The 15697-nt window shown below is 42.4% G+C and overlaps 1 protein-coding gene across 1 annotated transcript; it reads left to right on the top strand.

Moving 5' to 3' along the window:
• The first annotated feature begins 963 nt into the window (after positions 1-963).
• On the top strand, positions 964-5879 carry RSPH1 (radial spoke head component 1). The gene is made up of 9 exons (XM_062573764.1): positions 964-1026; positions 1567-1680; positions 1772-1877; positions 2322-2412; positions 2650-2785; positions 3086-3157; positions 3593-3803; positions 4286-4426; positions 5813-5879. Exons 1-9 carry the CDS (start codon positions 970-972, stop codon positions 5854-5856), a joined length of 972 nt encoding a protein of 323 aa, XP_062429748.1. The 5' UTR covers positions 964-969; the 3' UTR covers positions 5857-5879.
• Positions 5880-15697: the final 9818 nt, after the last annotated feature.

Raw genomic sequence — 15697 nt, 5'->3', positions numbered from 1 at the left:
AAGTGTACTCAATTTCCTGCAGGATTTCACAAGCCTTTCACAAGGCTGCTCAATGAGAAAGTCTGGTCTGTTTAGCAGATGAACAAGACTCAACAATATGCTGAAGCTGTAAGATATAAAACAGGTAAGATCCATGAACTGGAATTTCTGAATAACATTGACTTGACAGGAAAAATAAAAAAGTCCTAGCCGCAGAAATCATTTTAAAGTCTGAATGTCGTTTGCTGCTGAACACAAACCACTGGCAACTCTCAAAAGGCATGAAAGAAAGTCTGTGAATGTTTGAGATTCAGAGGTCTCAAACCACATCTCAAATGTTGCAAGCCTGTTTATGGCATTTATAGTACAGCACAGGGAAAACTAAATCAAAGAAGAATACAACAGATCAGTTTCTGGGAAAGGTCAGTCTGCCACACTTCCGAATGTCTACTAACCCTATAATCCTGTGAGAGTTGCTGCATCTCTTTCAAGGATTTCGGACAGAGCAGAAGTCATGAGGGAAGCTCGCCAGGCAGAGGGGCTCTGATCCGGTCGAGGCGGTGGTTTTCCGCTTCCCTAGAAATTTTCTCAGCTCGGGCCTGCTGCCTTTCTCCTCAGAGCCGAGACGGCCACGCGAGGCGGGGTGGCGCTGCCCCAGCCTCAGGAGCCCTCCCGGGCCGGACTTCCCCGCTCCCCGGCCCTGCCCGCAGCAAGCCCGGCAGCCCCCAGGCAGGCGGAGGTTTGGGGGGAGTGCCGCCGCCAGGGCCCGTCCGCTGCCTTCCCCGCCCCGGCCGCCGCGGCGAGGGGCGGGGCCGGCCGGCCGTTGCTCTCAGCACCGGGGACAGCAGCGCGAGACCCCGCGCGGGCGGACGGCCGCCGAGTTGCCACGGCGGCGGCGCGCGCGGCCCCGCCTCCGCTCCCCCCCCCCCCCCCCCCCACCATCACCATGCGCCCTGGTTGCCACGGTGACGGCGGCACCGAAGCGGCGCCATGTCGGAGCTGGGCTCGGAGGAGTCCGAGGAGTCCGAGGCCCCGGCGGACTTAGGGGTGGGCCGGGGCGGTCGGACGTGTGCGCCGGCGAGGGCTGGAGCAGGCCTCGCAGCTGGGGAGCCCCTCGCCGCGGCGCCGGGGAGGAGCGCGGGAGTAAAACAGCGCGCGAAGCGCTCCCCCACGCGTGCCGCGGGGCCGCGGGGGCGGGGAGGGAGCGAGAGCGGGGAAGGGGATGTGGATGCGTGTGTGAGTCCCGGAGAGCTCTCGAGGTACTTTATCAGTGGGCACAAGAGATTTGCTAGCAGTGCTGTTATCCTTTTCATCAGGACTTGTCTAGTTTGCTCCAGCAGCTGAAAATAAGTCATATCTGCACATTTCAGTAGCTTGTCAGGAAGGGAGGGAAGTCTCTGAGGGCCAGGATCTGTTGAGCGAGCCTTGTGTAGGCACTCGATATATTGGTGAGCTGCTCCTGCAGTCCCTGATTCAAGTGGAACTGGTGCGGCTCTGAAGAAACTGTCCGTTTCCTCTCTCTCATCAGATTAGATTCAGTCACATCTCTCCCTCTTAAACAATTAATTTCTTATCCTGTGTGATCAGGAATATGATGGTGAGCGCAATTCAGAAGGTGAACGACATGGACGTGGAAAAGCACGACTGCCCAATGGCGATACATACGACGGAGAATATGAACATGGTTTCAGAAGTGGACAGGTGGGACAGTAGTTGAGCTTATGTTTCATCAGTTCTGTTATTCTGGGCAACATATTAGAGTGAGAACTGACAATGGCTTTATCTATATCAGGGGACCTACAGATTTACAAATGGTGCTCGCTACATCGGAGGATATCGTCAAAACAAAAAACATGGCCAGGGCATATTTTTTTATCCAGATGGATCAAAATATGAAGGTAAAACATGGAAAACAGTTGCAAGAACTTATATAACCAAAAGGATACATTTTTGCCCTCACTGAAATGTCAGGAGATACTTAATTGGATTGTGTATTGTTTTAAGAAGATAAATTTGCTGTGAAACTCTCTCCATTCCTGTTTTACTTAAGGTTCTGTGAGAGATATGGATTTATTTTATTTATGTAGATTTATTTATGTAGATTTATTTGGATTATTGTGAGTAGTATGGCATTTAGTAGCAGTTTATTCTTCGCTCGTCCTCCTCTCTAGCAGTGTATTCCAAGTCCAGAGTAATATTGAACATTTCTACAAATAACTACAATCTTGTATCAATCAGTGTAACAATTAGATTCATACACGATAACTTTACAAACTGACTACTACACTGCACAATGAAATATACCACATCTCACTCTTTTTTTAATCATGTTCTCACTAAAGGAGACTGGGTGGATGACCAGAGACACGGCTATGGAGTTTATACCTATGCAAATGGGGACAGCTATACTGGAGACTGGTTTAATCACAACAGGTTTGTTTCATTCTTACAGTGATTTTTCAAGTCACCTAATGGCATTAAAATGCAAAAGTTATTTTCAAAGTGTAGCTGACTGTATCAAATCAAGTGGTATGGGAGGACCTTGTCAATTAAATCCAACCTGAGTCATTTCAGTAACTTAAATTATACAGTTGTAATACCTTAAGTTTAACAACATCCTATACACTTAATCTTCAGCAGTACAAAGCAAATTTATTATTTTCTCCTTAGGCACGGACAAGGTACATACACCTACAAAGAGAGTGGATCTAAGTATGTTGGTGGTTGGATAAATGGAAATCAGGGAGAAGCAGCTGAACTTATCCACCTAAATCACCGTTTTCAGGGCATGTTTTTGAATGGAAATGTAAGTGTGCAGTAAAATTCTATATTCATATGAACAATTAGCATATAGTTGCCTTAATATGATCTCTTTCCACTTAAAATAAGAACTAGGCTCCCCATCTTTTGGACCATTTCTTGAACAATAAATGTAACAAATGAAACAGAGTTAATCTGCAGAACAGAACACAAAGTTTCCAGCAACTTTGCTTTCAAACAATATTGTTATTAAGCATTATATGAATTTTACAGTAAAGTGTATTTTACATTTATATGTTTAGAGTATACTAACTATAGTTTTGCTATTTTGTATCTCTTTTTGTAGCCTATTGGTCGTGGCAAATATGTCTTTGACAATGGATGTGAACAGCATGGTGAATACATATACTCAACGCAGGTAAAAAAAAGTGCAAACTGTACTGAATATTAGAGAACTTGGTAAATTAAATCTACTGTCAAGCAGTCTATAAAATGACTTATAAATACTGGAGTTAAAGTAGATACGACCAGGAGGGACAAATAGTAGAGAGATCGTTAATATGTCCCTCACAGCCATTCTGTTTAATGGATAGACAAAATTTTAGCTTTAAGACAGAAAGCTGAAAGACATTAGTCATTCTTAGTATTCAACCAACTTCAGGGTTCTAAAGTGTAGCTGTTCTTTTCCAAGATCTGCAGCTGCTGAAGTTCCTCAGTACGTCAGTGCTTTAAAAGGCTATGTCATTACCATTTTGGACCTCAGTAATGAGGTTTTAGTACACAGGAACGTCATCTTGGCCACTCCTTTACTACTTGTTAGATGTGATTCTGGACTTTTTGAGTTGTCTTTCAGGCTAAAGAGGAGGGAGAAGAAGAGGAGGAACACTCATTACTCATTGCACCAAAATGGAAAGCAATGGATATTAGCAAAGTAACACTCTGGACACCCAGTGTGGAACAACCAACTTCTCCCACAGAAGCCCTCCAAGTAGGAACACCAACAGAAGAAGCAGCAGCAGAAAGAGCAGTAGCAGCTGCAGAGGAAGAAATGCCATCAAGTGCAGGTTTGCTCTGATGGACATCTGGAAATATGTTTCAGACATTCTTCAAATATCCCCTAAACTATATTGTTCTGTTTTAATTTCTGGTGATTCCAGAGGCCTTGTTTTTTCTTATCATCTACCAAGTATTGAGATGCTTTTTTTTTTTCTTTCTTTTTTTTTCCTTCTAAAATGCCAAGTATTGAACATTAGGAACTTGCAAGCCTGTTCTTAAACAGCATAACAGGTGTCTCTGTTTTTATCTCACATAGCATAATAAGATACAACTGTCTTAGGAAGCCTATGATTTATTTTATTCTATTTCATGGCTTGATATACAGACGGACAGATAAGCAGTTGCAGAAAAGTTGGTGATATTTCTCTCCAGAACTGCAGATTTCAGTCTGAGTTATTAGTTGTTGCATAAAAGCAATGACTAGGTGCAGATTCATAAAAACTAATTTTCTTGCTCAAAGGAGACATATTTCTAATTTCTCATGTTTCAGTCACTGATGAGTCTGCTGAGGGTGGGGATGATGAGCCTTCTTCTCATGAAGTATACAGTGAAGCAAAAGAGGCAGAAGAGGAAGAGGAAGAGGAGGAAACCAGAGAGGAAGAAGAAAACAAAGATGATCAGGATGATCAAGGTAAGGAAGGAAGAATGAGCAATCAGGTTGGTTGCTTGACATGATGCATGTCAATCAGCTCAAAACATGCCACTGCTGAGAAGCCCATTGTCATGCTGAAGAGAGCATTGGAAACTCTGCTAATTTTCAGGAAGGAGCAGTCTTCTAAAGATATCAACTGGTTTTGAAGAGTCAGGTTTGTATACCTTAACTGTTTATACAAATTAGAAATCACACTGCTGTGCAGCATTATCGGCACACATATACAGTTGACAGCTCTAAGAACTGGCATGAGTCTATAGTTAACAGAACTGAGTTTATAAGTGATTGCATTTTTGTACAAAAATGGGAAAACAAATTCCAGAACGTTATGAATTCTGAGAATACACCACTTTTACCCCTTGAATGAAACTTTATATTCGTATTCTCTCAACTAGATTTAAGGGATGGGCAAAAATATTTTCAAGAAATAAATCTTGGATATAGTTATACGTTATAAGTGAACAGTTAGCCAGAAATGGGTGTCTGGTTGGTTTCTTCTAGGCAGAGTGAGAAATCTAAATCAAGTAAGAGGCAACATAAAAGGAGGCAATCTGTGTTTACCCATATTTAGTCAATAAGCATCTATCCAATTAAAATGTGTTGCTTGCATTTATTAAATGTTAATATTTTGCAAAGCTACGTATTTCATGCTGGAAAACATCAGGCACATTTATCCATTTATAATTAGTCCATATCACAATAAATCAAAGATAAAGTTGAGGTCAGAAAGACTATTATACCCTTTGAAAATATATTGCAGATATACACTAAATATTTGGGGCAGCTCTCTGAATTCATGTAATTCACTTGCTCTCATTTTTTCCTCATCACCTCTGTAGGTGCTCACCTGCTTCAAGGCAGACTAGCCAGCTAGCTGATCTGATGCATAGGACTGACATCTAACAGCATTCTGGGGCTTAGATCAGATCCAGCAGGAATTTAAATAGGGTTCCTGCAGAGCTCTGCTTGGAACTTGTTAAAAGGTTGTTGAGCCTGGCTTGTCTCAGAGTATCTTGGATTCACACTGACATTTTTTGAATAAACTTGTTTCTAACATATTTTCTAGCCTACCCCAATAAGAGAATTTGGGCAATCCCAATGGATTCTTTGGGAGTTTTTTTAGAACAAACTGGACCAATTTTATGTGAAAGCATAGGAATGTGATAGGTGTTATACAACTTCATTCTAGCTCTTTAATTACGTTGAAAAAAATTTAAAAGACAACTTTTTATTTCTAGAATTAATTATGCAACATATGTTCCCTTGTCTTTATAGGTTTAGCAAGACTAAGTTATAGTAAGAGCAAACAATTAGAAGAAAATATGCTTTGTCCCATAACCATCACTTTTTTTCTCCCGCACACAGAATCAAAAGAAACAGAGGAACTGGATACAACTAAAGAGGAATAGAGCCAAAAAAGGAAACTTCAGACTAAATTGGGATGATAAACCTGTAATATTTTTATAACTAAGATTTGAATAAAAATTTCTGTCACTATTCTGTGTGGAATATATATTTCTGGCACACTTACGATCTCAGAGCATGCTCTCTCAAGACTACGTTCTTTATTCCATGCAGCAGATTATGAATTTTTTAATTCAGTGTGGGATTATTCTGGATCCATAAAGTTATGTCCTTACATGCTTGCAGAATCAAGGCTTTGAAACACTTGACACATAAGTTTTAAAATGGAATATAAATACATGATATAGCAGATCAGACCACATATGTCTATAGACAAGTATGTTGCTTCTGACAATCTATATTCAGTTCTTCACAGAAAAGTGACTTCCATATCTGATAAGCACCTCAAGTTTCAAAAATTCAGTACATGATATCCATCTCGGAAATTAGATAAGGTGCTAGAAAGCAATCATAAAATCATTTAAGTTGGAAGGGACCTCAGGAGGCATCTAATCCAACCTCCTGCTCAAATCATGGTCAACACTAAATTCAAATCACATTTCTCAGGGTTTTGTCCAGTCAAGTCTAGAAAACAGCCAAGGATGGAGGCTGCACAACCTCTTAGTAATGTGTTTCAATGCTTAATTATCCTCAGAGTGGAACTTTTTTTTTCCTTATATCCTATTATAACCTCCCATGTTTCAGTTAATGAACACCATCTCTTGTTCTCCTATTCTTTTTTTTTTTTTTTTTTTTTTTTTTTAATCTCTGGCTCTGTAACCCTCACTTGTGTATGTAAGGCCTCTGTTATGTCCTGTAAAGCCTTCTCTTCTCCAGGCTGAGCAAGCCCAGTTTCATCATCCTCTCCTCACAGGTTGTAGGCTCCAGCTCACAACCATCTCACTGGCCTGCTGCTAAGCTTGCCCAAGTTTTTTAACAGTCATCTAGCACTGAATGAGGCTAAGATTGGATGCAATATTCCATATGCAGTCTGGTTTGAAATTTCTCAAGAAATCTGCAATTCAAACCTCTCCCATTCTGGTAGTTCCTCTCTTCTTGAACCTTGTCACTATTCACAGAGACCTGGGAGGTCTTGCTGGTGAAGATGAAGACAGCATTGGGCACCCCAGTTGTATCTGTACCCACCAGCATTAGATCACCAGTTATGGGCCCACATTTTCCTTGTTTATTCCTTTTCCTGTTCATGTAGCTGCAGAAGCTCTTCTGGTTGCCCTAAACCTTCTTTTGCCAGTTTCAACTTCAAGTTTTGCTTTCCTGACATTATCCTTAAGTGCCAGTGCAGTGTTTTTAAATTCCTCCTTTTGTAGTCTATCCCTGCTTCAGCCTTCTGTATGCTACTGCCTTCTTTATCTTAAGCCTCTCCTCAATAGTTTTGAAAACTTGTAGGCAAAGATGCTCTTACCCACTTTGTTAGGTGGGTCCCATCTCTCCATGTTCTTCCAAGAGGGACCCATTATGATAGAAACCAAACTGCTACCTGCAACAGCCATGTGGCCAGTTGTTAACACACAGGATTGCGTCCTCTCCTACTTGAGTCCTTCCTATGGGGAAAGGAGAAGACCACCCTGTGGGATCCTATGTCCTTTGCCCACTCAAGCCCTATAGTCACCTTTGCTTTGCTCCAGGTCTCCTTTGGTAGTGTCATTGATGCTCACAATGACTAAAAAGCAGTAACAGTTAGAGGGCAAGATGAGCCTTGGTGTTCTCTCTACAACAACCAAGATCATTGTTTGTCTGCAAAACAACAAGCCTCCAACAACAGCATGCCTGGTCAGCAGATTAGTGCCCTTCTTCCCCTCAGCAGGAGATATCCAGCCACCAGCACTCATTGCTTTCTCTTGGTGTAGATGTAGAGGCTGGGCTCAGATGGCCCTGAGGGTCCCCTTAATCACACTTGTCCCTTCCCCTCCTGTCAGAGACCAGTACCAGCTCTGTTCAGGTTTGAGCCTGGAAAAGGAACCTTTCTCCTGCTGCCAGAATTCACAGGCTCCATTGATCTCATTCAGAGTAGCCCTCATCTACCACTCCATCTAGCCATCCTCCACCCTCAGGTTGCGTAAGCTTTTATCTCTGTGGGGCCCTTGCAGAGACTCTGCCAACCTCCCAAATGCCCCCCAAGGGACACAGCCTACTCACTTCCTCTTACAGGCTCTTCACTTGGTGGCACAGCCCAAAGGCATGAACACCTCCTGCAGGGAGGCCACCACCACCCGCAGCTGGGCTTGCCATCCAGCTGCAGGCATGGGCACCACATCCCCCTGCCCAAACCCCTTTGGGCACACCAAGGGCACTTTCTCAACCAGTGCTGGAGATGGTTGAGAACCCAGCAGCCCATCACACCTAATACAGCACAATCCCACACCACTTGGAGCAAAGCTTCTGTCCCCTTAGGCCCTACCCTGTCACCCACACAAGCACAAAAATCTCCCTGCTGCGCTCCCACCTCCAAACTAAGCCTCAGCAACTCCCTAATCAGCAGGAAGTTAACAGCTAAACCTGCAATTGCTTTTTAATCAAGAACTTGTCAGCTGAGTTACAGAAGCCCCTAGGAGCTATCAGAATCAAATGGTATTACAAAAATAGTTTAGGAAGTTTAAGGTATGGAGTAAGGCAGAGCTGCACAAAATATTGCACAGACACTAAATGTCATGGATGGATCTTTCCTCCTCTTCTGCAGGTGAATAAAGCTGTTCTAAAACAAATTTTCCTATTGATTTGTAAACACTAGCTTAATTGTTAACAAGTGTATGTGTCCGACTTTAACTGGCTTTCTCATATTGTTAGAGTATTAGTATGAATGTTGATGGGTCTGGAACCTGAGATGAAGAGTTACCAGCCTGTAGCAGCTTGCTTTTGAAGTAAAATAACTGGTTTGGGCCCTGATGGGGTAAGAGACATTGAACCAAGATTGCTGAAACATGACTAGTATTTTTTATTCTTCACCTCAGAACAGGAAATCTATACTACAATTTTATTTCAGTAGAAAAGGGGGAAATGTTTTAACAAGTTCTTTTTCTTTACAACTCACAACTTCAGGAAAGATACGCCCAGAAGTATGGAAATTATTGATAAAAATGGATTCACAGAAAGTGGTGATAAGGAGACGAGATATATGAAATAAATAGAGTTTATTACTTCTCCATGCATTTTTTTTTGCTATTAGAAATGTTGTTATAAGAAATATCATCATGAAAATTCCCACATAATCTTTTCCTTCCTATCTTACATGTTATTTTGTTTGCAATTTTTTTCACACTAGTGTGACTTTTGTGAACCCTTTTAGAAGTGGTTATCTTTTTTATTTACTATACATCCTCTTTTTGCTTTCTTTCGTGAACGGAAGTGTTGCATTTCCATATTAGTGTAGTTAGATCAAAGTAAACTTGGGTTGCTAACGTTGAGGTTTTTGATTTTTGATGAAACCCTACAAATCAATAATTTACTTTCATGTTTTAATGTATTCCACTGTATATTTGATAAATCTTTGCACAACATATTTAACTCCAATTCACTTCCGTTTTAATGGTAGTCTTCAGTTCAAGCTGAGTTCATTCTTGGCTGGTTTATGAAATTGCCTTTTCCTCTGTAGCATCTAGTACTGTACTGTTTATTAGTACAAGAGTGACCTCCAGTGGTATATCTACAAAAAAATGCATCCTATCTGGAATGAAATCAAGGATAGCTAAAGATATCTGGAAGTGCTCCTGAAAAGATGGTTCACTCCTGGAAAATGCCAGTGCTTTTGTTACTGGAGGCATTCCATTTCACTGTAACTTCCAGAAATACCCTAAGGCTAATTTGTAAACTGGTTAATAGTAGTAGCTGCATACCCTATTTTGAAGAGAAAGGAAACCCCCTTGAAAGCTTGGTTTGCTAAAGTGCACCAAGCCCCTCTCATTCATCTGCTTTTATACTTCTCAGTAGTAGGCAAAGACTATTTCAAATTGCATTAGATCACTCATATCTGAGACCTCTTCCTAAATAATGTTATAAAATAAGTGCTGCTTGCTGAGATACGGTATTGAACTTAAGACTTTGGAGCTTTCCTTCCAGCTTTTCATCCTCAGATTATCACTCTGATGTCTGAACAACCTATATCAAAGGCAGCACAAATATTCTCTAAAAGTATTAGACCATTTTAATAATATTTATCTAATATTGATTTAGATGTCTAACTTTATGCCTTTAAATCTATGACCTGTAAGCCAATATGGGTAAGTCTGAGGTCAAGACTCAGTAATGGTCATCAAAATACGAAGCTGTTTATTTAAAAAATTGTGTTGAGAGTATCTGTGCTCCACAAATCTGAAAAAAACAATTAGGAAATGCCATCACACTTGACTTTCAGAGCCACTTCTTCCGCAAAGACAGGATTCTTTCTAGAGTTCACAAGGAGGCTGCTCACGAGAGTTCATTGTAGCTGAAGGAGGCACCTGGGGGGTTTTCAAGTCCTCTCACACTAAGGAGGTCTTGCAGTGTACCTATTTCCACCTCAAAACACAAGTTTCTCTCAGAGATAGGCCCATTTTACATTCACAGATGATAAGAGAAATGCAATCTATTTGATCTAAAGACCTAAAGTAGTCCTTTCCCTCTTTATTCCACTTCATACTAAGGAAATTTAATGCACTTTCCATAGCACTGTGATCTATGCATGCAAGATACAGGAAACATCCCTTCTAGTCTGCCAGATTTTATGAATCCTCACTTCCTTTAAATTTGAGGAGCAGGGGGATACCCTGCAGTATCTAGGACATTTTTTTTTTCTTCTAAAAAGACTCCACATGCAGTGGAACATGAGTGAGCATCTTTCCGCTTTTCTAGGAGGATTGTACAGGAAGAGTTCCAGCAAACTGTCTTCCCTCTCACCCTTTCAGAGGCCAATACATTTTTTATGCAGTGGAAAGTAGATTTTTTTTTAAATTGACCATGTACCTTTAGTCTAAAGTGCTAAGCCTGGGAAATCTTATCAATTTCAGTTTCAAAATAAGGCAAATATGTCAGAAATCAAATGTTAGGGGAAGAAAATGGGTTAAGGAGACATGAAATTGCTTTTGTAATTGTTTCAGCAACTTCCCTGGTACACATCCTGAACGATGACGTCTCCTTGAAAGGGTTTGTAGGCCCAGCAAAGAGGTTATTGGTAATGTGCTTCTTTTAGAGAAATAAAAAGGCATGACGAGGCTCTGTAAAGGAGTGCAAGGAACACACTGCTGAGCTCGCTCATATATTCACCCAGCACAGAGCAGTGCTCTGCAAATAGTAGCTCAGGATTCGAAAGTTGTAGCCACGTTACCGCAACGTGGTAGCTGAGCTAGTAAGTGCCATTATTTATTAAGCTTAAATACCAGGGTAGTTTTGAGCTGAGGTGGCTCTGCAGGAGCACTCCTCTAGATCTGGCGTGAGCACAAAGATATCTGCTCCAAGTGCTGCTGAGCTGTGCAGGCAAGTGAAGAGAGGAGCTACAGCACAGAAGCAGGTGTCCTTGCTCTTCTGCAGCGCTGAAATGCACAGCCCTGCACAAGAGTATAACCTGCAAAGCCTGACATTTTACTATGTACATAAAGTTGGAAACAAAGCCATAAAAGAGATTTGCATGTACATTCCTTGTTCTTCCATCTAGAACAAACATCTTGAAGGAGAATCTCTCATGAAGGAAAGTGATTATTTATATTCTTTTGTCAGCTCCACATAATTACAGACATATTTTCTTTGGCAGAGATACTTTCACAAACTACTCTTAGAGAATTTTTTAAATAGCACAGTTACTCTCCTGTGCTGTATCAATTTCCAAACCATCCTCAAGTACAGTGAGCTACCATATGACTTTAAACTAAACAGCATGCTATATAATAAATTAACAACTTCCTGAGACAACCATGGGACCACAAAACCCCTCTTTTACTTGTATCTAGCTTGCTATTTTTTGTAAAGACAGATAATTAGGAAAGCTTCTTTTGAATAAGCTGGAACTGGAGGATAGGATATATTGTCACAGTTTCTATTTTGTGCATTATTTATGCAGCTTGCTAGCCCATAGGTGGCGAGAGAAACCTGGCAGAACACCTGGGAAATAATGACTCAGTATCAAACAAATTTAGGAACAACTGAGCTTTAAAAGACACTGCTCTCTCTTGGTGCAGAAATAAAGTCATTGTATTTTAAGTGCATTCTGTCAAAACTGTATTAATGATCTTTCATAAACAGATTCCAACACAAATATCTACTGTGAATTACAAAGCATATGTATGTTGGTAGCATCTCTCTCCATTTGCCCTTTTCTCCACAGTGGTATCTGAATACTTAAGCGTTATGGATTTTATCCCTGATCCTCCAAATACTTAATCATACAAGTAGTTCTATTACGGAAGAACCTTCAGATGAGTCAGGTTAAATGCTTCTAGCACTGTGGTCTTATTTTTACTCTCTGCATCCACAGAGGCAGAAGATGCTGTCTTCTGGAGCTTTTTGCACAATTTGTCCCTGAAGGAATAGGCAGAGGCAGTATCTGCACAGTTACATAGCACTAACCTAATACTGCAAGAATCAGAGAATCATAGAACCGATAAGGTTGGAAGGGACCTCTGGAGATCATCTAGTCCAACCTCCCCACTCAAGCAGGGTCACCTAGAACAGGTTAGATAGGGTTGCATCCAAGCGGACCTTGAAGATCTCCAGAGAAGGAGACTCCACAACCTCTCTGGGCAACCTGTGCCAGTGCCCCGTCACTCTCACGGGGAAGAAATTCCCCCTCACGGTCAGGCAGAACTGCCTGTGCTTCAATTTCTGCCCATTGCCTCTTGTCCTGTCACATGGGAAAGCTGAAAAGAGTTTGGCCCTGTCCCCTTGACACCCTCCCTTCAGGTGCTTACACACATTGATAAGATCCCCCCTCACTCTTCTCTTCCCCAGGCTAAACAGGCCCAGCTCTTGCTGCCGTTCCTCATAGGGCAGGTGCTCCAGCCCTCGGATCATCCTCATAGCCCTATGCTGGACTCTCTCCAGGAGCTCCATGTCTCTCTTGTCCTGGGCAGCCCAGAACTGGACACAGGACTCGAGATGAGGCCTGCCCAGGGCTGAGGAGAGGGGCAGGATCACCTCCCTCCACCTGCTGGCAACACTCTTCCTAATGCACCCCAGGAGACCACTGGCCTTCTTGGCCACAAGGGCACATTGCTGGCTCAATTTGTCATCGACCAGCACTCCCAGGTCCTTCTCTGCACAGCTGCTCTCCAGAAGGTCAGCACCCAACTTGTACTGGTGCCTAGGGTTATTCCTCCCTAGGTGTAGGACTCTGCACTTGCCCTTGTTGAACCTCAGGAGGTTCCTCTCCACCGAGCTCTTCAGCCTGACCTGGTCTCTCTGAATGGCAGCACAGCCCTCAGGTGTGTCAGCCACTCCTCCCAGCTTGGGACCATCAGCAAACTTGCTGAGGAGGCACTCTGTCCCTTCATCCAGGTCATTGATGAAAAAGTTGAACAGGATGGGACCCAGTACTGAGCCCTGTGGGGCACCACTAACCACAGGCCTCCAATTAGACTCCATGCCACTGATGACAACCCTCTGAGCTCTGCCTTTCAGCCAGTTCTCAATCCACCTCACTGTCCACTCGTCTAACGCACACTTCCTGGGCCTGTCTAGGAGGATGTTATGGTAGACAGTGTCGAAAGCCTTGCTGAAGTCAAGGTACACAACGTCCACTGCTCTCCCCTCATCTACCCAGCCAGTCATTCCGTCAGAGAAGGCTATCAGATTGGTTAAGCATGATTTCCCCTTGGTGAATCCATGCTGGCTACTCCTGATCACCTTCTTTTCCTCCACATGCCTGGAGATGACATCCAGAATGAGCTGTTCCATCACCTTTCCAGGGAGTTCCTAAGAGCCACACAAGCTTTGGATGCTCCAGTGGAAAAGTCAGCAGAAGGTACCAGGCTAATACTTTGTTGCACTATTTTGCAGTGGCCCTAGTCTCATGGCAGCAAAGTCCTCATGGGTTGCTGCTGGCAGTTGCTCACAATTTCTTTCTCCTCCAACTGAAGAGAGCACAGAGGAAAATCCACTAAGATAATTGTGAGTGTTTTCCCACATTAGGATGGACCAGTACCCCACCCATGGCACCCAATCTCTACAGGACATATGAACCCAGTGGAACTGCCAGTTGTCTTTGCCCTCAGAGAAGTGTGGAGAGAGCAGTCCTGTATTGTCTTCTCACAGAAGAAGCCAGGATGATCTGGTCTTTACTATGGCTTTTTAATGCTTTGCCAGCTTGTCATATGTCTTCAGATAGTAATTGTCATCAGCAAATTCCCTGCCACACTGTTCAGGCCCAGCTTCTTGCTTAGCTGGGGACAGAGGTTTGAGGGCTCATGTTAAAAAAAAAAAAAAAAAAAAAAAAAAAACAGCCAACTTCCTTTGAATAGAGACAGTGCTACTGATGGTTGATTCCCTTTGAGGAGTACAAAGACTTAGGTAAAAAGAGTTAAAATATCAAAAGCAGATTGGCAGGATCCCAAAGAGATCATGTGAGATCCTGCTGTTTCAGAGATGGTGAAATGGCCTTGCAGGTGCCCCACAGGTTAGTGGGGTTTCTAGCCAACACCATCCCACCTGCAGAAGAGAAGAGGGGAACAATAGTTTTCTGCTGCCACATGATGCTGAAGTTACCTTTGAACACAGGACTTTCCTTTTAGTGGGGATTCAGGCAAAGTGGAAGGCTGCAAGCCCCCCAAAAGGGGTAATGTGCAAGGAGAAGTGGTGGAAACAGCAAAGAATGCAAATCCAAGCCTCACAACAAAACTACTCAAACTTCGTCCAGTAAGTGCTGTGGTGTTTTGATTACAGGTTAGTAACAGGGGCAGGTTTAGCTCAGCTGGTTAGAGCGTGGTACTGCTAATGCTAAGGTCATGGGTTCAATCCCTCTATGGCCTACGCTGAGGGTTGGACTAGATGATCTCCAGAGGACCCTTCCAATCTCACCACTCTGTGATATTGTGGAGGTTTAAGAAACTGAACACGGCCCTAAACGAGGGGTTATGGTCCCTAAACGAGGGACTTAGACTGCTTTCAGGCTGCTCTCTAGATTCTTCATGAGAGTTATCAGATCTGCACAGAAAGCTGGACTGTAAAATTAAGTGATTCACTAAGTCCTTCCTGTACGCCAGAGTACAAAATTTGGTTTGTCCAAAGCTGTTCTCATGTTCAAAGAGAAATGAACATTTTAATTCTTAATCACCCATAAAGAAGCTGTGAAAGATCAAGACCATACCCCCTACACCTTTCTGAACTCGAGAAAAATTGCTGCATTTTCTGTTGCTACACAGTGTTTTAACAGCAAAGCTTCCAGGAGACAGCCAGAAACCTGTCTGACTGCTTTACTGTTGACTCAAAAGTGTGCAAAGTGAAGGAGGAAAAAAAAACCCTCCTGTTCTGAGTCAGAAAAAAAATTCCTACTAGTATTGCACCAATATCAATGACTGCAGAAGGAATTAGGTTTTGGGAAAATCAGAAATAAAACAGCCACTTTTTTTTTTCCTTGCTTATCGGAAGAACAGGACTCAAGTGTCTCTTCAAAAGGTTCTGCCTAAACGTATTCCCAAACATTATTAAATGATAAATTTCCATGTTTTCCTCCTTTCAAAGGGTATGATAGGAATGACTATTAGTGTTCTTCATTCTTGTTCAAAACAACAACTATTGCTTCCCCCTCTTCCTCAGTCACTCTAGATCATATTTATGTAAATAATTTTGTGATTTTGTTTTCCCACAAGGTGTCACCATAGGTTAATACCACTACATACCACCACAGACCTTTATCGAAAGAATTTA

This window comes from Rhea pennata, chromosome 1, assembly GCF_028389875.1.
Source record: "Rhea pennata isolate bPtePen1 chromosome 1, bPtePen1.pri, whole genome shotgun sequence".
In the NCBI taxonomy this organism is placed as follows: Eukaryota; Metazoa; Chordata; class Aves; order Rheiformes; family Rheidae; genus Rhea; species Rhea pennata.
The sequence above is the reverse complement of the archived record's forward strand: the minus strand, read 5'-3'. Positions and strand labels throughout refer to the sequence as shown.